The sequence below is a fragment of the Tiliqua scincoides genome, chromosome 5 (assembly GCF_035046505.1).
Source record: "Tiliqua scincoides isolate rTilSci1 chromosome 5, rTilSci1.hap2, whole genome shotgun sequence".
Classification (NCBI taxonomy): Eukaryota; Metazoa; Chordata; class Lepidosauria; order Squamata; family Scincidae; genus Tiliqua; species Tiliqua scincoides.
This window is the reverse complement of record NC_089825.1, coordinates 86780956-86803807: the sequence shown is the minus strand read 5'-3', so window position 1 is coordinate 86803807 and position 22852 is coordinate 86780956. Positions and strand designations below refer to the sequence as shown.

At 45.4% G+C, this 22852-nt stretch overlaps 1 protein-coding gene across 1 annotated transcript in view; it reads right to left on the bottom strand.

Moving 5' to 3' along the window:
• Nucleotides 1–22852, bottom strand: part of SRCIN1 (SRC kinase signaling inhibitor 1) — a 150960-nt gene that overhangs the window by 6137 nt on the left and 121971 nt on the right. Inside the window, exons 12-16 of the mRNA XM_066627851.1 lie at nucleotides 20086–20233; nucleotides 19131–19434; nucleotides 18131–18389; nucleotides 16398–16552; nucleotides 15800–15952 (exon numbers count right to left, since the gene is read on the bottom strand). Coding sequence (XP_066483948.1) covers nucleotides 15800–15952; nucleotides 16398–16552; nucleotides 18131–18389; nucleotides 19131–19434; nucleotides 20086–20233 — 1019 coding nt within the window. The remainder of the gene's footprint in view (nucleotides 1–15799; nucleotides 15953–16397; nucleotides 16553–18130; nucleotides 18390–19130; nucleotides 19435–20085; nucleotides 20234–22852) is intronic.

Genomic DNA, 22852 nt, shown 5'->3' with positions numbered 1-22852 from the left:
ATAGGGACCTGCCCAGTAGGTCAAGGGAGATGCCAGTTGAAAAAGTTTGGGAACCACTGGGTTAGTGCATGGGTAACCACATGCCTTAAATCCCACAGAGATGACTATGCAGCATCCCGAATATTTAGACACTGCCTATCAGTGAAATGGGGGAAATGCTGGTTCATGCTGCATTAAGCCGATGGGGTTGAGTGCCAGTGGCGTCGCTAGAGGGGTGCGGGGTTGCTGACCACACCTGGTGACACCCTCAGGGGATGACACAACTACTGGCCCAAATTGTGAAAATCTTGAAATGCTCAAATAATACCATCGTTATATATCATTTGGGTAATTTAATGCAGAATGCAATGAAACAAACCGTGTTGAAATATCTGTACTCTATCAAAAGTTATAGCCAAATAACTAGAAAAGCAAAACTGCCTTATATAACAAAAAAGTGGATTTCATTAACTCAAAACTGACCAAAGAGACAACCAGAGAAATCCTATGTTGCGCTGGAACAGGCAGGCCAGGAGGCCTGCATTGTATCCAGCGCAACATAGGGGCCCAAAGTGGCTTAGCCGGAGTTAAGGGGAAACCCTTCCCCTTACCCCTGGGTAAGCCACTGCAGCCCCAATTGAGCTCCTTGGACTTGCACCATCTCTGGAGGTGGCATAAGTCAGAGGAGAGTGGAGCGGCTTGCAACCGCTCCGCACTGCTTGGGAACGGGTGCTAGGATCCAGCATATCTGCTAGGTTCCAGCCCCACCTCCTGCTCCCTGCCTGCCTGCCCCAGGGACCGCTCTCTGCCTGCCCTCCCCCCACCCCGGAACACTTCCTTCCTGCTTCCTCTCTACCATCCCCAGAGCCTTTCGTCGGCCAAGCTCAGCCAACGCATGGCTCCCCTGTGAAATTGGCGCAAAGGCTGAATTCAGCCTCTGCGGGTCCTGCACCGGCCCGGTCGACTGCCAAGGCGGCACAAACTTGCTTTACGGCATGTTTGCAACCCTCTTGTGCTGGAGCAAGGGCACTCCTAGGATTGCACCCAAATTGTTCCAAGAGCCAATAAGGTGTTGTTATGACACACAGGGACCCAAAAAGGTGTTAGTATGAGTCAGCTCTCGTATCCATGTATCAGAACTAATAATAATAATAGAAAATCAAAATGTCTGGGTAATTGATATTGCAGTTGCTGGAGATGTGAGTCAATGAAAAAGAACTAAAAAAAACAACAAAATACCGAGACCTGGCTATTGAAATCATGCAACTATGGACAAAACATACCAAAGCGGTCCCCACTGTCATTGGGGCACTAGGAACAATCGAAAAGTTTTGCGAATTATTTTAAACAACTGCAACTTAATGAAATAATACCATCAGATCTGCTTTTGGGAACATCACACATACTGCGCCAATACCTAGTAGTTGATACTTGGGTCTCAGGCTGAGACTTGTATCAACTGTTCAAACACCAGTTTGCAACTGTGATTCATGTAATTTGGATTAATAATGATAATAATAATAAATTGTGTCAGCCACTGATGTTTTGTTGGTTCCTGATTTGTTGAGTGACCTGTACTGTTATATATTTATTACCGTAGATGCTCATATATAGTACGTGAAATTTTTGCCAAGCAATCAAGCTCCAATTATCACTTCGCCTGATCTCCGGGTCAATCAGAGGGCAGAGCCTTTCCACTCTGAACAGTTTGTTTCTCTGCTCAGCTCAGGAAGGCACCTCCTTAGTTGCTATAGCAATTTTCCTGGGACATTCCAACCAAAGTTAACCTTTTATTCTCCTTCCTTCTGCTGTAGCCTGGTTCTGCTTTGCAAATGCTTGCAAAGCAGGTCAGTTTTTCAAACAGCTGGATGGGATCCTCCTTCCCAGACTACAATTCAGTGCACCATTACTTAAGAATAACACCCATGGAAAGCAGTGGGTCTACTTCTGAGTAAAAAGGGTTGCAAATATTTCATCTCTCTGCTGTGAACTGAATTGCACATTTTCAATTCTGTGTTATGGGTTGTATGTTGTACGTAGAGCTTCTGGCTTAACACGCTAGACACCTTAAAGGTGGATTTGATTCATGGATCTCCTGCAGTGGTTCCCAACCTTTTTCACGTGCATATCCCTTGGCAAACCATTTCCATAATTTGTATCCTTCGTATTAGCAAAATGTAATTAATAATACAAGCCCTCATCTCCTCCATATGAAAGCCCAGACTTCATGTATTCATCACATATTTTCACTTTTCATCTGTCTGAAGAACAGAAGACTCTGCCGTTGCACTGTTTTGCACCAGAAGTGTGCTGAGAAATTCTGGGTGATTGATCACTTTCCATATTATGTTTCAGCTTTTTTACTGTGCTGGTTTTCAATCACTGGTTCATACATGAATTGATGACCCAAAACTAGCTACTGCTGGGGCTTTCACAGCCAACTAGCTTCCTCCCTTCCCTCCTTGCTGGTCCTTGCAAGGCATTCCTGTCTTGCAAGGCATTCTGGAGCACGACCTGCCTTTTTCTGCCATTATTCCATTCTTTTTCCAAGTACCCCTAAAGGTCCTGTTGAGTGTCCCTGGCAGTACATGAATACCAGGTTGGGAACCACTGTTTTACTGGTATGTAGTTTACAGCGCACTTACTCTGATAGTGTTTACAAAAAAGTGGTGAAGTGATTCCTCTGTGATTTGCTCTTTTGTGCTCTTTTTATTCTGTCTTTTAATCTGACTACTGTTTTTATGGTCTCTGTTAATGTGTTTTTAATATGTTTTTTTATCTGCTATTTGTCCTAATTCATGTTTTTTAAATCTGTTTTTTACATGTTGTTAGCCACCCTGGGTCCCTTTTAGGGAGAAGGGCGGGATACAAATAAAGTTTATTATTATTATTATTATTATTATTATTATTAAGACCAAAATTTTAAAAAGAATAAAAATGTATCTTATGATCTTTTACTATGTTTTTAATAAATTAGAGGCTACAGTCCTTAGATAACAATTAGTGGTCGGTTATTTTTCAGGATCTGGCCTTGGGTAAAATCAGACAAAACTATAGTCAGACACCCCCCTAAGTTTAACCCCCGACTTATCCGAGGGTCATAGAAAATTCCGTTGGCTCAAAACCTGCCCTCGACTTATCTGTGGGCTCAGCTTGTGGGCGAGTACCTGCGGTAAACAAACAAACAAACAAAGTTAACGGGGGTTGCACCAACCCTAGTGATGCCACTGCATTTAGACTATGCGTATGGTATTGTAATTTATTCTGTATGGTCTGGTATGGGAGGAAGTCCATCATGCGGGTGACACAATGAGCTCTCACATCAGGTGGTACAAACCCTAGTGATGCCTCTGTTGAGTGCAAAAATATTCTGAAAGGGTAAGAGTGAGAAATCGTTCACATTCCATGGGAAAGAAGCAGCTCGGCACGAGTAGAAAAGAAGTACACCCGTTCTGTATCTCTTCCAAAAGTAGCTGGGCATGTCAGTAGGGTTAGCATACCAAGCGCAGGAATCTGGGACAGAGCCCTGCACTGAACCCCCAGATAGTATCCCGTGCCCACTTCCTGAAGGTATACTAGACACGATTACTGCCACCAGTACTTATGGTTCAGAGATCAGCCTAGCAGGGTGGTCTGGCTCCATTGGCCAGTGCTCAGCACTTGACCAGGGGCACATTGTCACATTTGGTTGGCAACCTTCAGTCTCGAAAGACTATGCTATAAGCCTACAGCACCCAGTATTCCCGAGCAGTCTCCCATCCAAGTACTAAACAGGCCTGACCCTGCTTAGCTTCCGAGATCAGACAAGATCACATTTAATACCCAGAAAAACGTATAGTTGTGTTTTGAACTGAGCATCATTAGCCGATAGTAAGTTTTGTGTCAGAAGCAGAAGTTCCACTGCAATTGGTTGCTGAGGAAGCTTTCAGATGACTGATTAGCTTAGCAGTCATTCACGAAACATACATGTTTTGAGCTTTAAAACAAGAGTGATAATGCGGATTGCCATCAGAATCTAAGTTAATTTCTGCCTGTTTTCAGAGAGGAAGGTGAGGTGGCAATTTGGTTTTTCTTGTAATAAATTGGAACTGAAGGTTGTTGGCAGGTGAATGTGTGAAACTGACTCTGCTGAAGAGCACTCCCTTTGAATCATCATGCCTATCTGTGTGTTCTGTGTGCCTTTAGCCAGACCTTTTCTCATAGTTAACATGGGGTGTACTTCAGTGCACTTCAGGGCTGTTCCATTAACTCCAGTGCATGACGAATGAAGACAGCTAGTTGTATCAATTATACAGAAGAGGCCCATTTCCCAGAGCACACACACACACAATGTGCGCATCCTCCAGAAAGGCCTATTAGCTAAGTCGGAAAAACCTCTTATAGATATAATTGCTGAGAACAGAGGAAAGGGATTGGGGTGAGAAATCCAAGCCTGCTAATCCAATCTTCTGGGAGTTCAGTAACATTTTAGTGAGCTACTTAAGCATGCATGAAACATACCTATTCTCATCATTTATATTTCATTTATGAGAGATTTCAAAATGAGAGAATGTCAGAAAAAAAAGGTCAACTGATATATATGTATTTTTTCCCCTGAATTCCAACTTTATGCTTCATTATCCGTTATTATATTATAATCATTTTATTATTGGCTCTAGCGTTTCATTTACTGGACTCATTTTTGTAAAGCTATGTGCTGGAAGTTGGGCTGGAGCATAGAGACTTCCCCCAAATAGGAAAAGCAAAGTGTCATCCCTTCTTGACTGAGAGGATGGTAGGAGGAAAAGAATGAAGGAGAGATGTTGTTTCAAACAGAAGATTCTCGAGTGAGACAGTAAGGAGATAGGAACAAATTTAATCCTGTGTCCACATACACTTGGCAATACAGAGGATGAATAAGAGAGACAGAAACAGAAGTAATCTTCACCCAGAGTAAAGTTCATACAGAACACAAAATGGTAGGCTGGATCAAATCACAGCTAACAGTTAGGGAGCAGAGGGTTAAAGATGACATCTAATTTATGACACTGTGGGCACAATTCCAACCCATAAATGGGCCAGCGCAAGTCCCTTGTGCCAGCCCAACTCTTGCAAAAGAGCTGTAAAGCAGTGTTGTGCCACCAGGAGAGCGGCGAGGCCGACCCAAGTCCCGTTGGACCAACATAAAAGTAAGTCCGCGCCGGCCAAGTCAGGCCGACACAGGGGTTTGGGAGGGCTTGGGGAGGGCGGGATGGAGGCTTCAGGGTGGGGAGAGGATGGGCAGTGGGTGGGCCATGGGTGACTGGAGGGTGTGGACAGGATCTGGCACTTGTGTAAGATCCTAATCCAGGTCCTGGGCAGCCGGGAGCAGCTCCAGGTTGCTCGGATCTGAGCCACCTCTTGAGGTGGGGCAGATCCGAGCAGCCCCATTGGTGCTGCTGCGGCTTTACCCGGGGTAAGGGGAAGGAATTCCCCTTGCCCCAGGCTGAGCCCTAACGAGCCCTAACCCTGCTCTAGATGCAGGGCAGGCCTGCTGTCTGCCTGCTCCAGCGCAGGTTAGGATTGGACTGTGTGTCTCATCAATATTGGCTATATTACTGGAATGAGTGACAACAGTGCACTTCCTACAGCCTCATGCACTATCCCTTGCACAATGAATATATACATCAGCCTGCTCACTACGAGGCTTCACACACTGGCCTCTTTCATACATCACAACCCATTTCCCTTTGGCAACATGCTGCTCCTTAAAAAGCTGAACTCAGCTGGGGCAGAATTTGTGGCGGGCAGGAAGAACAAAGTTACAACTCCAACTGTGGAACGTCTTTAGTTCTGTTCTGTTTTTGGAACTGCCATTCTGTGAAAAGATTTGGGAGGTTCTCATCAAATTGCAGCGTGAAAAGAAACTATGAGAGTGAATTGCCACTAATGTCCGCTTTTAAGAGCCTCCTCGGGACCCCATTGTTAAGTACAGGCAATCAAAAAGGCATCCATTCAAGAAAACCTAATTCTTGTTTTGTGCCTACACGCACCTCTTGTAGTTAATCATTAGGTGTGAATTCACAACCTTAGCTGCTAAGGGGACATTGAGATTTAATTGAGAGGAAATATACATGCATTTTTCACTTAATGATAAATACTTGGATCTGATTCACAGTCCTATCTATGCATGTTTACTTAGATGTAAGTCCTATTGTAGGCAATGGGGCTTACTCCCGGGAAAGCATGCACAGGATTGCAGCCCCAAAGAACCAGGAAGGCAGCAGAAAGCACATGTACACATGCACCAACTTCTACTGCTAGATGGCGTTCCAGGACTTGGATGGAAGAAGAGCACCCGTGAACAGACTGGAAAAAAGCAGTAACCCTATGCTACTTCTGAAGGGACACACAGCCCCACGACAAACTTAAACCAACTTGAAACCAGTTTTAGCCTCCTCCAAAGAATGGAACCGGGATGATGCAGTGCAGTGGTTCTCAGACATTTTTGCATTGGGACCCACTGTTTAGAATGACCATCTGTCAGGACCCACCAGAAGAAAAGTCATTAGCCTGGAAGTGATGTCATGGCTGGAAGTGACATCATCCATTTAGGTTTGAAACCTAAGCCACAATCAGCCAAATGTCCCATTACACAGTACACTCATGCAGTTGTTTTGCATAACTCAGAATTTAAATATTCCAGCTTGGAAGTCAAAGCAGAACATAGACTTGGACCCTGTCTGCCCTGCCCAGCAGCTCTGTACCTTGAGCAAGGTGCTATATGACCCACCTGAAATAGGCTTGCGACCCACCTAGTGGGTCCCGAACCACAGCTTGAAAGACACTGATGTAGTGGTTTGGGAAGTTAGACGTGGAAGATCCAGATTCAAATCCCTGCTCAGACATGAAGTTTCCTGGGTGACCTTGGGCCAGCTGCTATTTCTCAGCCTCACCTACCTCACAGGGTTTTTGTGAGGACAGAAGGAGGGAAGTAACTATATAAACTGCCTAAATACTTTTGGAGAGGTGCTGATACTTCTACATTAGAGGCCCGCAGCTCCTTCACAGAACTTCATTTCCCAAGATTTCTTGACCAATAGGAAGCCGTGACAGTTCAACAAACAGACTTGTGCAACTGATTTACATTTGTGGTTCTACCTGACCTCAAATGAAATGTTGAGAAAATACTGATCTTGATGTTTGTCCTGAGACAGCCCTTCTTACCTTTCACCTTCCTGGCGATGATAGGGGTTGGGGGAGAGGGTAGAAACGAGCACAAACAGAAAGCAGAGACCTACAGTAATAACCATACTAAAAAGCAAGAAACACATATAAAGTCCAGAAATAAACAGCAGCTCAAAAAAGTGAAGGGAATTTCAATGGGCTTCTGAGTGAGACTGGACCAGAAAATCGCCCCTCAAAGCTACAGTTTTGCGGAGACTTAAAAGTCCAGTCTTCAGATGTTTCACATCTTAAGAGCCAATGAAAATCTTGAGAGGACAGACAGCACAGAAGAATTTCAGGAGGAGTTTCAGGAATTCAAGAGTTCAGGAGGAGGACAAGAAAAATATCAAAAACATGAACCTGCAGATTGCCGTTGACCAGGAACTGAGGTTTGGGCAGCAAAGGTGGTTTGCAGCTGCTTGAGGGAGACTTGGTTGGGCTGCTGCTTGCTTCACACTGTTTTAAATCCTGGCAGTCTGACTCCACATTCACAAAATTGGCTTGGCTGCATCTGGACACACTTGCATCCATTTTCCTTTCTCCTTTCTTGACATCTTTGGGTCCCGGCTGCTCTAGAAGGTTCTGGGGGAACATAAGCTCTGTAGACGCCTGGCAGCTAATCTGGCTGATTGACATTTCTAGACCCCTGATGGTTTCTTCCAGGTGATCCAGTCTTTGGTAAGTGTCTTTGCAAATCTCTCGGCTGCTTACGGTCATGGCATCAAGAGAAGCACATTCTCTTTGTTTCTCTTTTAGATCTGTGACCATTTCTCTCTCTGAGTCCATATGGTCTCCTGTGCTAGCCCAACCGAGACAGATGGGCTGTCTGGGTACCATGTCTTGCTTTCTGGCTTCTTTGTTGGGAGGGGATTTTGGATTTTTCAAGGGCAAGTGTGATCTTGAACAATCAGATGGATGATCTTTCTGCATCTGTGTGCAAGTAGTATCTGGGGCTTCCAAAGCCTCTATGCTCTGATTCACTTCATTTTTCGGTTCTGTGATGCTGTTTTTGCTCTCTGACCCTCCACTTCTATCCATGAATGAAGAAAATGTGACCTTTGATAGGATGACAGCCACCTGTCCATCGACTGTAGGGATCCTGTCTCCTTGGGAAGATGTCTGTAGACTATTTCCTTGCTTGTTCTCAATGTTCAAATCAATTATGCCTTCTCCTTCTAATGGAGCACCTTTATCCTCCGATGACATTCCCAATGCCTCTAGGTTCCCCCTTTTTCCAGGATCAATGTCACCAGAAGGCCCAATTATAGGGTCTGCTCGAGATCCCTGAGCTCTTAAGGATGCTGGCAAAGAGTGGGAGTATGTTGTCAAGGTCCTTTTGGACAAACCAGATGAAGCACTAGCTACAGATTTCAGCTTCTGATCATACTTGCTCAACAAAATCTCTGGGCGCTCTCTCCCTCTCATTTCCCTCATAGTCCAACCAGTGACTCCTGACTGTCCTCCAGTGCATTGACGATTATGGATCTGAAGACTGCATTTCTCTACGCCCACCTCTGGTTGAGATTCAGGAGAGGGCAGGCTGGACACGCAGTCAGAAAGGACAATGTGAGGGAGGTGGGAATTGCTACCAGATGGAGACTTTGAGGGTGCTGACTCCTAAGAGAAAATTTAGACAATGATTACTGAGGCATCATACTGACTGGGTGAAAGAAGAGAACCAGGAGCTTCTCTGTTCAAGACCCTCATGAGCATCTATGCCTGAATGGACTAATAATGTATCTAACTTGGCCTGTTTGCCCAACTGGAGTACTCACTTACCTAGTCATGTTCATCTAAGGACCTGAAGTTCGAGGGGCCAACAAGTGAAGTTGAAGACTGGTATTGACCTGTGACTGGAAATAGAGTTATTTTCACCCAAACCAGTAACATCAAGTGGTGTGTGAGCAGTTTCAAGCAGGATGGGGGGTGGGCGGGTGCTGCTGGACCCTTCCTCCACGCAATTTGGTTGCGGGACACAATAAATAAATGTCCTCCACCTGGCCAGTGAGTGTTGAATCTTTCCAATTCACTTTTAACTTCTGATTCCAGCTCTGCTGGCATTAGTTTAGGGGTTGTTATAAACCATGATAATAACTGAGCACATAAAATAGCCTTCCCCACTCACTCAAAGTCACAGAGATGAGGTTTTCCCCACTGTAAGTCATATGGCTTATTTACACTGCAGACATATGGATCAATTTTGTACCAGGCTCACTGCCATGACTACCTGCAGAGAATCCTGGGTATTTCAGTTTTGTGAGGGTATTGAAAATGACCTGCCGGTAATCCGGTTTTATGGCACAGAGCTCGTTATTAGGATTTCCTGAATAGAGGAGAGTTCATAGTGTAGGCATGCTTATTGAATTATAGAGCTGGACCTGACTAAGAATTCATTCATTCCACCCTCTTGCACAAAAGGCAAAACTAACTGCCCACTAGCCCCTCACGCAGTCCAGACCACAGCTTGCCATAAGCAGAGAGCAGACGCTGTAGAAATGGTGCCTGTAAATACATGAATAGCCCAAACCTACCCTGTGTTGGAATAGGTTGAGTGCTGAGTGTCCTGCACTGTAAACAGCATACGTTAGGAGGTAGCTGGGGGGGCAACTTGGGATAAGGGGAAATTTTTCCCCTTACTGTGACAAAGGCCCAGCCACCCCTAAGGGGCTATTCAGATTTTCACCAGCAAAATGCCAGAGCCTAGAACGGGGGTTAGGATTCGGTGCAGGCTGCTGCAGCAGTTCCCACCCCGCTCCAGGGCTTGATCCACCTCCCAGACCGCCCCCTGCCCAAAAACGCCACCTTTCCGCCACCCGCTCCCACCACTCCTGGGCTGGCACAGGGGGCCTGCACTGGCCTAGCTCAAAGTCTAGAATGCACTCTAAGTCAGTCAAACATGCTACAAGTAGCTGGCAGAGGATGAAAGACCTCCAGGGCCACTTCTAACCTGACTTGGGGAAAATATCCTTCCCAATTCCAAAGATGGGAATCCTTGAGCATGAATGAAACCCATTCACTGATCCATCTCAAGACTACTCCATTAGGTGCCAATGCCCACTGCCAAACATTGTGTCTCTTGCTGCAGCAGTTCCTAATGTAGTGGGGAGAGAAACCCCAGGATTCCATGCAAGAGAAGAGGGTAGTACTTCCAAACCCCACAACTGGCCACAACTGATGCATATGAACAGAAACCACTATGTTTTGTATAACACAAATATATCCAACTTTATAGTGAACCCAGTGAGGTTCTTAGTTGCTAAAACTGTTCTGGGGAGCAGATTGCAAGATGTCTATATCACAGCTAAAAAGCCATCCACAGCTAAAAAGCCTGCCATTTCCAGGCAGACGGGCAAGCCACTCCGAAAACCTGAGCTGCATCCTCCTCCCGGGGTTGTGTGGGTGGGTGGCAAGAAAGCAGAGGCCCTCCCTGGGCTTTGTGGTATTTCTCAAGTCAGGATAACATGCACTTAAAACAAGCAGTTGGCTCCACCCAAAAGGGCATAGCATGCATTGCAGTCAGGGAATCTCTCTGTTTATCAGTGCAGGCAGCAGCATCATAATGCAATCAGAAAGAGTGAAGTATCCCCAGCTAACAGTGACAAACACCCTAAATGCCACCCCAGTCCAAAATTTCCCAGCATTTTCTGGGAAAATCCCAGCCGCCCAGACTCACTTTCCCCTGCAAGAGTCACGTGCAGTTAGTGCCCACTGCGTCCCGTGTCATGTCAGTACAATGCACGCTACTTTGTGTCAGACGGGTGATGTGGGGAAAGAGTGAAAGCGCCATTAGTTGGTTAATGTACAGAAAGAGAGAGAGAGAGAGAGAAGAAGAAGAAGAATTAACAAGGGCTGCAGAAAAGGAAGAGGAATCCTGTTAGGGGTGCAATGGTGGGTAGCCAGTCGGAGGGAAGGAAGAAAAGGAGGGAGTTGCAATCCATCCAAGCAACTGTGTTACCTTCCATCCTTCGGCTGCTATGGTGGCCCCATTGGGCCACATGTCTGCGGCTGGAGCAAGCTGGTCACAACGGAACTTAGGAATAAATGAAGAGCTTCTCTGAAACACCTGAGAAAGTCAGAACATGGAAGGTGGATTTTTTTTTTAAAGGGTGCGCATACAGGCAGGAAACAAAATAATGCAGACTGCAAATTCTGGCTCAAGGGTAGCGATGGGGGCAACCATAAACCATAGATCTGAGGTTTGGAGGAACCTCCCCCCTCCCCGCACCATATACCTGCAACCAGAAATCTGACCACTGCACATTGCCACACTCCAAGTTTCAGAAAGGGTCTGCAATCAGATGGATATTTAAGGACTGGAATAACAAGGATGTACCTTGAAACCATAAGAAAATCCACTTTGAACTGCCAAGCACATTGTACACTAGGCTCTGACTGACAATAATTATGCATATGGATAGGAAAACCATAACAAACATCTCTTTTTACATCCTGGATGTTGTTGGATGACACATTTTGAAAGTTTTGTTCTGTGGTCTGCAGTGGAAAGACTCTCAAATCAAAACAGCAGAGAAAAAAGTAAATAGTATGTTCCTTGAAAAAAAATGTAATAAAAGCAACCAAACAACAAAGCCACAACACTCTCGCGTGATTTTAAATCCACAGCCCCCCAATGGTCTTGTTCCACCTTTTGTTCCACCTCTAAAAAATTCCTCAAAGCGGTTGTGGTACATTGGACCAAAATCGGCCCCAAATGAAAAACAGTGGCACCACCCTGCAAATATACAGGGCTCCAAAAACATTTGCATACAAATTCTCATCAGATTTACCAAGTATCTGATTGTACTCAGTAGCTGAGGAGGGTAGCTGCTGTTCTCCGCATATCCACTAGGAGTCACTATGTCCCATATGTTGTTTCTAAGTTCATATTCACAGTGCCATTCGAAGTTATCAAGGGTTGTACCATATTATCTGCATTTTATCATAGTAATAAGCCTGATGAATTCTGAAATCTGCAGACATGATGATCTGGGCCAGGATTTCACTTCCTCTGCCCTCTAAAGGTGTTTGTTTGTTTGTTTTGTTTTGTTTTGTTTTGTTTGTTGAAATTTTTTGTTGCAATTTTTCTGAGTTTTACTGTGAAACTACACAACACTACATGGTGCCCTCTAGAATGTGAAATGGGTCCTCAATGATTTTTTTTTTTTTTTTTTACATAAAGCTGCTTCAGGAGATGGAAAGTGGAGAAGCATGAAAGGAGAGAGGGAATACTTAACCCTTAATACCTCAACTCTCATTTGTCAATCCTCAACTCTAATTTGACGATCCCTCAACTCTAATTTGTCCCACCGCTGGGCTGTTTTCTCCACAGCCTTTAAGATGTATCTGACAGACTTTCACTAGCACTGCAATAATCTTTTGAAACTAAGTCTAGGCAAGCATCAGGACAGAAAATTAACCAATGAAAATCTGAATTACTGTGGATATGTCTGAATGACAAAGGGCCAGAACAGAAATTGGAAAAATAAGGGCGCAGTCCTAACCCCTTATGTCAGTGCATTCCAGGACTGACATAAGGGCAATGCAGCTCCGAGGGAAGGGAACAAACATTCCCTTACTTTGAGAAGGCCTCCATGAGTGACACCCAACTGCAGGATGCAGCACATGTCCCATTGGCACCGCTAGTGCTGGAAAGCACTGACATAAGGGGTTAGGATTGCGCCCTAAGTGGCATTTAGAGGAAACATATGAGTACTGTTTGTATTTGGGGGTTTCATCACTCAAAGACGTACGTGCACTAATACAAGAAAAATTGGCTCCTTTGATCAAAAAGATAAGAGTTAAATAGCTGGGTAAGAAATAATCATTTATGGAATGGGAAGAATTACTATTGAATAAAAAAGATGACCAAAATAATTGCTGGTTTTCCTAACTTTACCTCCAGCAATTCCACAGGAAAAAAGTAAAACCAAATTATGTCTTGTTTGAACAAAGTTATCTGAAAGCACAAGGTTCCAAAAGTGAAATGTGAATCATTAGAATCCAAGGCAACCTTGTGCCTTGTTTAGTGAAATGACTATTCCACATGTAACCAAATAGTACCTTGTAATTGTGCTGTTTTCTGTGTGTCAAGGGATGACTGTAACAATGCATTGTATACTGGAACACTGAACAATGTAGTACAAAGATTCCACTGGCAGCATGGGTTTGGTTGAGAAGATAAAGCCAAACCAGACCAAAAAGTAATGAAATATGTACCACCATAATTAAAATCTGAGATAAATACAGGAAACAATTAGCTCCTGCTACTGGCATCAGTCCTATATAATAGAGATTTTCAAAGGGCAAGGGGAATCGAGTAACTATGGTATCTGGGAACAATATAATTTATCAAGGTTTACGATCTCTTTTTCCAAGAGGCAGACATTACTTGTAATGAAATGAAATGAAAAAAAGGCAGAATCACTTCCTGCAGTGTTTTCAGTATTTGCAAATCAGGAGTCCAATTCAGGCAATACAAAGAGAATGTGAAGTGACAAGAAGCTTGACAAAATTTAAACTGTTGCTAATGCCTCCTATTACTCAGAAAGGGCTCCTCTCTAAGACACATGGAAGGTTGATGGAGCCTGAGCCTCAAGATTACAAGTCTAAAGACAAATGGAAAAGGGATTTGCTTGTGTCGATTTCAAACTCACAGCAGGCTCACATCTGTAAAGAAGGACAAAGCAATCCTTAGATGTCACTTCTATAGAGAATTTGTATGAATTGTGGGACTAATAGTATTGTACTAAATTTTGCATTAGGAAAAATATATGGAAATACTGTATATCTTGCAATATTTTGAGGTGAAATCGACACAGATTTCAAACATGTATACTGGAGGAATCTGAGTAGAAATATAGACACCAAAAAGTATAACACACCATCACACCCTTGACAAGTTCTGAGATTTGAAACCTTCCCAACATTCTTGGGGGTAATTTGTTGACAACAGCACATATCCATTCATTCAGAAAAACGTTGGGAAAAAGAAGTGTCAAGCAGAGGAATGGGTGCACAGAGTTTAGTGCAAGCCATGTTAATAAACACGCTGACAAAATGTTGACAGGAAAGAACAAATTCAACAAGAGAGGCATCATTTCATCAACAGAGACTTCATATAGCAGAGGAGAAGCATAACAGACCTAATGAAAATGCCTGACAAGAAGCATTATCAATGGCTTAATATTTGTATTGGTGAGGCTCAGTTTAGATACCTAGTAGTTGTCTTAAAAAAAAACCCAAAACCAAACATGCTTGCAAGATACAAGACCAAACTTGTATCTGAACCCTGCAGCAAGGACTGAAAGAAGCCACTTTGGAGAAGGGAATTTTGAGTACTGAAACAGCTGATGGGGAAAGTTAAGTTCCTTCCTCCCTACCACTTCTCCATCCTAAATCCACCCCATCCCCCAACCCAGAAGTGGTGTTGCCTTTTTTTTTTTTTTTTAAGGCATCAAGGAGCTGTTGCACATATTACTGTTTAAGATGGTAATCAATAATTCAGCCCTGATTATCTAGTGACAGGTGGATAAGCAAACCCAATTTGGGGGGTGCTTTCCACAGAGTTCTAAACAAATAACTCAACTTAAAAAAGGACTTTAAAAAATGAATAAGGGCCCAATTCTATCCAATTTTCCAGTGCTGCTGCTGCTGTGCCAATGGAGTATGCACTGCTTCCTGTGATGGGAAGGCAGTCACAGAGGCCTCCTCAAGGTATGGGAACATTTGTTCCCTTACCTAGGGACTGCATTGAGGCAGCACCAGTGCCGGAAAGTTGATAGGATTGGGCCCTGAAATATCTCAGAAGAGAATATGCTCAGCTTGTCCAAACAACTTGAGACGTATAAATGGGGGGGGGGGGAAGGTTTCAACATTTGACCAATGAAGGATTCAGGTGCAGCACCAAGTGAGTGCAATCGCAGATCACTTTTAGGGATGTAAAAATGTGCAGGCAAAGACAATCTGCAAAATGAATCTCCCCTCCTGCAAATTCCACTTCAGTGAATTTGTGACAGTTCTAGAATCTACTCCTCAAAGCGCAGGCAGCCTGTCTCCTCATGCTACATATGCCACTACAGCAGGGTTCCAAAAATGGAGCCACACTGGCTGCAGACCACATGAGGGAATTTCTCTGTACTATAGAGCAGGGGTCTCCAAACTTTTTGGTCAGAGGGCCGCATCAAATATCTGGCGTGGTGTGTGGAGGGCCGGAAAAAAATTTAAATATAAAATTTAAATAACTAAATTAGAGATAACTAAATAACTTAGATAACTAATACTAACTAAATAACTTAGATGTGTGAATAAATGAATGAATGGGCTCATTCATTCAACCTCTCTGGCCCTCAGAACACCCTCCAGACACAATCAGAGCACAGTTCTGGTCATGTTCAGTTGAGCGGGCCAGAGACTTTCAGGGGACAAGAGGTTGGCCGCGGGCCGGAAAGAGGCTTGCTGCGGGCCGCATCTGGCCCCCAGGCCGGGGTTTGGAGACCCCTGCTATAGAGAAATGTACGAAACACATCACCGTGCAGCCATCATCTCCAGCTGCCATGCATGTTCTTCAGCCACAGCACAGAAGACCCATCTACAAGCCACGGTTCTAGAGCCCTTTCTTACATTTTCCCCTACCCACCTCAAGCTCAGCGATGATCCTGTCTTCATCATCGTCATCTTTAATGGCAGAGGCAATGATGGGGGGTGTTGAGGCAGGCCTGGCAACTTCTGACACAGTCCTCCTCAGTTTCACTTGCGGCTTCTGGGTTTCCAGCTCTTCTGATTCGGCTTTCTGGAATCACAAGCAAGTGAATAAGAGGGTGGGAGAGAGGGATTGGGTTGTGAATAAAGGGCAGGGAAGAGATATAGTTAGACCACTGGATGACTCCAGCAGAGGCATAATGAACTGCCACAGCGGGGCAGTGATGTCACAATATCACGCGACACTGCGTCACATGACCTCACTTCCGGGTTCTCTCCGGAAGAGGGGCCATCAGTGCAGTGGCTTCACGCTGCCCATTCCTTCTCCCATGGAGGTTCACCTTGAAGGGGAGTGTGCACCAAAGAAGGAACAGGGGGCGTGAATCCACCAGTGCCTCCTCCATAACTAAGGCGGAGCTTGAGAGGAAGTCATGCCTCAGGCCAGGTGCCCCTCCGGTTCCACCCTAGTTACAGCTCTGGACTTCAGCATGAACACTTCCATGTTCCAATTCCTGGGGGATGAAGGGATTTCATACCTTCATGAAACTGGATTCCTTCTTGCTGGTGACAATCACCTCCCCTGTGCGTGTGGTTGTGAGACCATGGGAGGATGGGAAACTGCGCCGTGGGGGAGGTGGGGGAGGAGACTTGGAGGGCTTCTCTGTCCGATACCTGGGCACCGTCAATTCATCTATGGAGATTACAACATTAAGTGTTAGGAGCTGGACCTTCCACTCATAGGATTCATAGACCATCAGCCTACCTGCAGGTGGCTGATAAGTTTTTTTCAGAAAAGGGAGGACTCCCTTTTCTCAGAGAGAAGACAGCACCTCAGAAGCCGCAGCTCTGAAACCAGCGTTAAGGGACAATGTCCCCATAATGTGAAAAAAATGATTCCAGAAATGATTAGACAGTGAGGTCTTGAAAGCAGGACAAGTAGAAGTGAACCTCAACCCTGGTGGTACATCTCATAATATGCCCATTATGAAATTCTAACCAGAACCAACCCAAATGAGATTATGAAACATAACTTTCTTTTTGAGATGATGTCTAAGGCCAAAATCTTAACCAACGTTCCAGCACTGGCATAGCGGTGCCAATGGGGCATGTGCTGCATCCTGCAGTTGGGTGGTACTCATGGAGGACTCCTCAAAGTAAGGGAATGTTTCTTCCCTGACCTCGGAGCTGCATTGGCCTTAGGTCAGTGCTGTAAAGTGGGTTAGGATTGTGCCCTTAATTACTTTTGCTGAAGGTAGGATAACAACTGAAGGGCAATGGCTTAACAAGACAAGTTGTCCTTCATGTCGTGTGGGTGAATACAGGGCTAGGTAGACTTTCAAACATGTAGGTAAGAGAGATTTTTATTTTTTTTCTATTAATGTTGCCAGCTTCAGTAATATACAGGGTGACCCAAAAGTAGGTGGACAGTAAATGGTAACATTTATTCCACCTACAGTCCACCTACTTTTGGGTCACCCTGTATATTGTGAGCTTCTAGGCAGAGGTGTCACAAGGGCTTGTGTCACCCAATGTGAGAGCTCATTGCATCACCCCTATGATGGACCTTCTCCTGTATCTGATCACACAGGATAAACTACAATATCATACACACAGCCTAAATGCAGTGGCATCACTAAGGTTGGTGTAACCCCCATTCACTTTATTCATTTATTTAAATAAATCACAGTGCAGTAACCAGCCAAAAACCAGTGGCCAACTTGATGACACTCACACAACTGAATAAGAGTTATAGGATTAGCTCTGATACATGAAAATACTAAAATCTTATTGGTTCCTGGTATGTCATAATAACACTTCATTGGCTCCCGGAACAATAAGTCTCGCTGGTCAGTTTTTAGTTAAGATAAACCACTTTTTGTTACATAAGGCAGTTGTGTTTTCCTTTACTTTTAAAAGAATATAGATAATTCAACATTTGTTTCATTAATTGGTTTCATTACATTCTGCATAACATTAACTTTCCGATTACACACACACACACACACACAAAGAGAGAGAGAGAGAGAGAGAGAGAGAGAGAGAGAGAGAGAGAGAGAGCGCTTTATTATTCATAAAGGCAAATAAAAATTTGGCCACTAGTGGTGACACCCCCTTGAGAATGTCACCTGCTGCAGTCCACACCCCAGTACCCTCTAGTGACACCACTGCTTTTAGGACAGCAAATTAATACCAGTTGTATAAAACTACAGCAAACGTGCATGCTGAGTTTCATACATTTTGTCAGTCCATTATTCCCCACCTCCCTTACCTGATCCCCGGCGACCATTGGGGTCCATTTTGGCTGTGGTCTTCTGTGCATGCTGGGGCTTGGCAGGCTTGTGCTCAGGGGTGGAGGCTGCGCTCCCACTGCCCCCACTGCTGGAGGTCTGCTTGTGCTTGGCTGCAAACTCCAAGTCAGGGATGGCTTTCATCAGCTCAGCTTGGGTTTCTTCAAGTAGGCGGTTAATATCTTTAGCACTGTATTGGGTCAAGGCTGCCCGCTTCTCCTCCCAGTCTCGTTCAGCCGCCTGAAAACAGGGTAGGGTTAACAGTTGGGCTGATTAAAAGAGGGTTTGGCAGTCCAATACTGGATTTCAAAAATAAGAGGTGCTGAAGTTCAAGCCTCTGATTTTGAACTTTTCCTCAAGGACAAGTAGCAGCAAGACTGACACTGAACAAGGAGCACTGTCTTTTTTAATGAGTGGGGTGGAAAATTTTGGAATTTTCTTCCTTGTCACTAAATTTGCATGAAATAGCTCATCCCAAGCCAAACTGTGATGGGATCCCTTCCTACTGAGCTGGTTCTTGCTCTCCCAGCAGTATCTGTATTGTCTTGCACTTATGATAGTGAAGCTTCTAGCAAAGATCAACTGAGCCAAGATGGACTGTCTATAAACATTCCAATTGGTCAGGGAACAAAGCTGCTAGAATGTTTGAAATCCAGATTCTTTGTGGGAAGAGAATGTTGTTAGTTTGACTGGGGTTACAAATCTCCCACAGGACCTAGGGCCAGGAATAACTTTGTGGGGCAGATTGAGAACTGAGAAGTTTGTCCACTAATAGGGTCCCTTTTTGGGAGAAGGGCGGGATAAAAAATAAAGTTTTATTATTATTTATTATTATTAATAGGAGGAGTAGGGGTTGATTTTCCACTTTGGGCACCAACATGTTTTGGGCTGGTCCTAGATTTTGCCTTGGCAGTGGCCAAGCCTTCTACACAGGTTCTGTTTTTCTTCTCCTTTCCCTTAGTAAACGTAAAGCGCGCTCACCTCTACAGACACTGATCTGTCCACGCTCCTCTTGCTGGGGGTCTCAGATCCCGTTTGAGTCTTGGCAGCAACCATCTCTGAACGGGACGGGTTGCTACTCTTGGAAATGTGGATTGGCCCTTGACTTTGTCCATAGCTGGTCATGCCCAGGCTATCTGTGGAAGCAGTTAAGTCATGCAGGTTCATCGGAGGGCTTGTGGGTACCTCGAAATCCAAGCTCCTGCTGAAGTCACTTTCCGGCTCCACTTTCTTTGGAGACTGGCTGAGGTTACTGGATGGATCCCAGATACCCTCGTCCACTTGCCTGCCAAGGAGAGAGCATGGGAGGTCAGGTGCAGATCAAAGGTCTTCAGAGGAAGCCCACATGCATGGCAGTAGATTCAAAAATGGCTGCCATTTGTAAATACAGTGCCGCCAGGTTTGTTTCCCTAGAAGGGCCCTCAGTAAGACTGCACATGCATGTGCATGAACAGCAGCATTAACAACATGATGGCTGGGTTTAGAGGTCAGCAGAGAAGCCATGGCCACTGGGAAGCAGCAAATGGGGGGGGTGTAATGGCAATAAGGGCAGTGATGGTGGTGGAGCCCTGCTCATTGGGGGGGGGCCTTGGGGAACATAGGGCAGGGCTTAAATTAATGCCTCTATTACATCAGTCAGATAATGGCTGGAAGACACTTAATGTAGTTTCTAATTGGGAGGCTCTCCTGGTCTGGCCCTAGTCAGTACCTGGAAGGGAAACTGCAAGGGTATCCCATGCATGCTATTCTGAACTCCTTGGAGGAAGCAGGGATGCAGCAAATAAAACTAAAATGTTTGTAGGTACACCTGTAGGGCACTGTAGGGCACTGTAACTGTGAGTATGGCGGGGGGGGGATGGAAGGGACCAATATCCCAGCCTATCAGGTCCCAAGAGAAACAGCAAGGCTTCTTCTCATTCAGGAGGGGCTCACTCACTTGCGGACGTGCGCCAGGGTGTCGGTCACTGCCTTGCACCGCTTGAATAGGCCGTCCAGCCGGTGCGGCTCTTCCTTGAGGAACTTCACGGCCTCCACCTCCACACGGAGGACCACACGCATTTTGCTCTGCAGGCTGGGAAAATTAGCTGCAATGCCAGGGATGGGCAGAGAGGGAAGGGAGAGGCATGGGGGTCAGAGCAGGCCCAAGGAAGGCTTTCACCTGGGGGAAAAGGGGGGCATGGAGCCGAGAAGGGAAGCAGGCGGGCGGGATGGCGAGGCTCGGGTGAGTGAGAAGTGAGGCCTCCCCTGGCTGTTACTACTACTCTGTCTCAGAGGAGACACTGCAGTCCCCCACTATGAAAGCACCCACCACTGCATCTCCCCCCCCCACCCCCGCTCCCAAGAGCACAGCCAGTCATAAGCAAGGTAAGCATTTGTGTATTCTGCTGGATTAACAGGGGAATGTGAGAAAGGGCTACAAAGCTTCAGTTAATCCACCCTCCAATGATGGCATACATTTGTGAAGATTTGCATCCTGTTTTCATGAGGGATAGCAACTTAATCAAAGGTAAATAACTGAAATGTTCTTAATTTTTTTTTTTTAACACCAAGAATAATCATTGTTTGGGGCAGCAATTTTCAATCAATGTGTCGCAAATCGTCTGCAGTCTGCCTTGTCAATCATTAAAAAAAATGGCTGGTGCGCCTTGACTATTTGCATGCCTTGTCAGTGTGCTGTGAGATTTAAAAGGTTGAAAATCACTGATCTGGGGAACAAGTGGGAGGATGAGACTGCACTGAGGGCAAGATGAACATGGCCTAATCCTGCGGTTTTCAAACTCTCCAGGAGTTTGAAAACTGCAGCAAGTCCTTGCAGGGGAAGGGAGGGAGGCAGCGATGTGATCCCCAGAACCGCACCACTCAGGAGGGCTGCAGGGACTGGGATGCACTCACCAGTCCCTTCAGCAGCCTGTCAGGGGTGTGGGGAGCGCTGCGTGAGCGCCTGCAGTGTTCCCCAGCTTGTCAGAAGTGAAAGTGAAGTGATCACGCTCCACTTCCGGTTTTGCTGGCCTAATCAAACCACTGGCCTAATCCCTTATCCACATCCACTGAAGACTTCACAGGAGCACACAGGAGACATGACACTGGTCCGCAGAAACTGCTGTAAAACCTGGACATGACTATGTCCAGCCTGAATACGTCTGCACTAAACCTCTGCCATTTAAGGCTTTATTTTGGTACATTTCCCAGATTCTCTTTGCATTAAATATAAGAAACCTGGTGAATATTAACATTTACCAGTAAGGCTTAACATTGCATGAAATGTCAGAAAACTTTGTATCATGGATGTGCTTTTTTTGATATTTACACCCATAGAATAGGAAAATGTCCTTTTTCTTAAAAAAGGGGAAATGAAATTCACATTTGAACATCTACTAAAAGCATTCTTTTGGCCTTGACATTTTGCAATAAGTGTCAACATTTCTGAAAATTCCCTCTCAGTCCTATTAAAAACTTATGACTTACTGGTAAATGCCAGCATCTCCCAAGTTTCTGACATTTACCATTTGTAGAATACACACACACGATCCCCTTAGGATTTCCAAACTGGCTTATAGTGCAATCCTATCGTGCGCTGGAACAGGCAGGCCAGGAGGCCTGCGCTGTATCTAACGCAAGATTGGGCCAGAAGTGGCTTGGCTGGAGGGAAACTCTTTCCCTTACCCTGAGTAAGCCACCACAGCCCCAATGGGTCTCCTTGGACTTGTGCCATCTCAGGATGTGGTGCAAGTCCGAGGAGAATGAAGCAGCTTCAAGTTGCTCTGCGCTGCATGGGGAACGGGGTTGGGATTGGGCAAAACAGCAGGATTCTAGCCCCACCTCCTGCTCCCCGCCTGCCCCAGGACCGCCCCCCGCCTGCCCTTCCCCCACCCCGGAACGCCTCCTCCCTGCCCTCCCCAGACCCCTGCATTTGCAGAGTTCAACTGATGCAACCCTCCCTCCCCAAGTCGGCGTGGGGGTTGGATGAAGCCTCTGTGGGCTGGTACGCATCCCTGTCTCCAGTCAGCAGGTAGGAAAATTTTTGCAGTATGAATGAGAGGGGGTTCTCTTTTTCCCACGCTGTTGATATGACACAAATTACTTACATTGGTACATAGTGACAGGGTTAGCCTACATGTTGTGAACTTGCAACTCTTCTGTGAGCCTGCTAAAATGTTCAAAGGCACTTGTGGACCCTTAAACTACTCCTACCTTGGTATGCAAAAAGAAAAACATTTTTAAAAGAAAATAAAAGCATAAGGGGAAAAAAGCACCTGTTGGCGGGGATTGGGGTACAAGTGGTCACACATATGGGTTGAAAAACTGGAAACGAAAATAGTGGAGGAGGAGGAGTGGGACAATGGTTCACATAAGGACACCACAAAGCTTTTGTCCAAATGGGCAGAAGGGATATCATAAGGTTTGTGCTCGTTTTATGAAGTACGAACTTCCACATTATGAAATGCGGACGTACAGGGCAATTGAAACTGGAAATGGGATGAGATGTGGATTTTCTGCAGCCAACCCTGTGAAATGCAGCCAGTACAGACTTGGGGCGCAATCCAAAAGGTGCGTTATGCCGGCCTGTCCTTTGCGCCAGCATAGGAAGGTTGCAAACATGCCATAAAGCACATTTGCGCCTCTGTGGCTGGGAGCTTCTCCTTGCCCGTGGCTGAGCCGCTGCACCCAACAAACCTGCGTTGGATGCAGTGCAAGCCACCTGG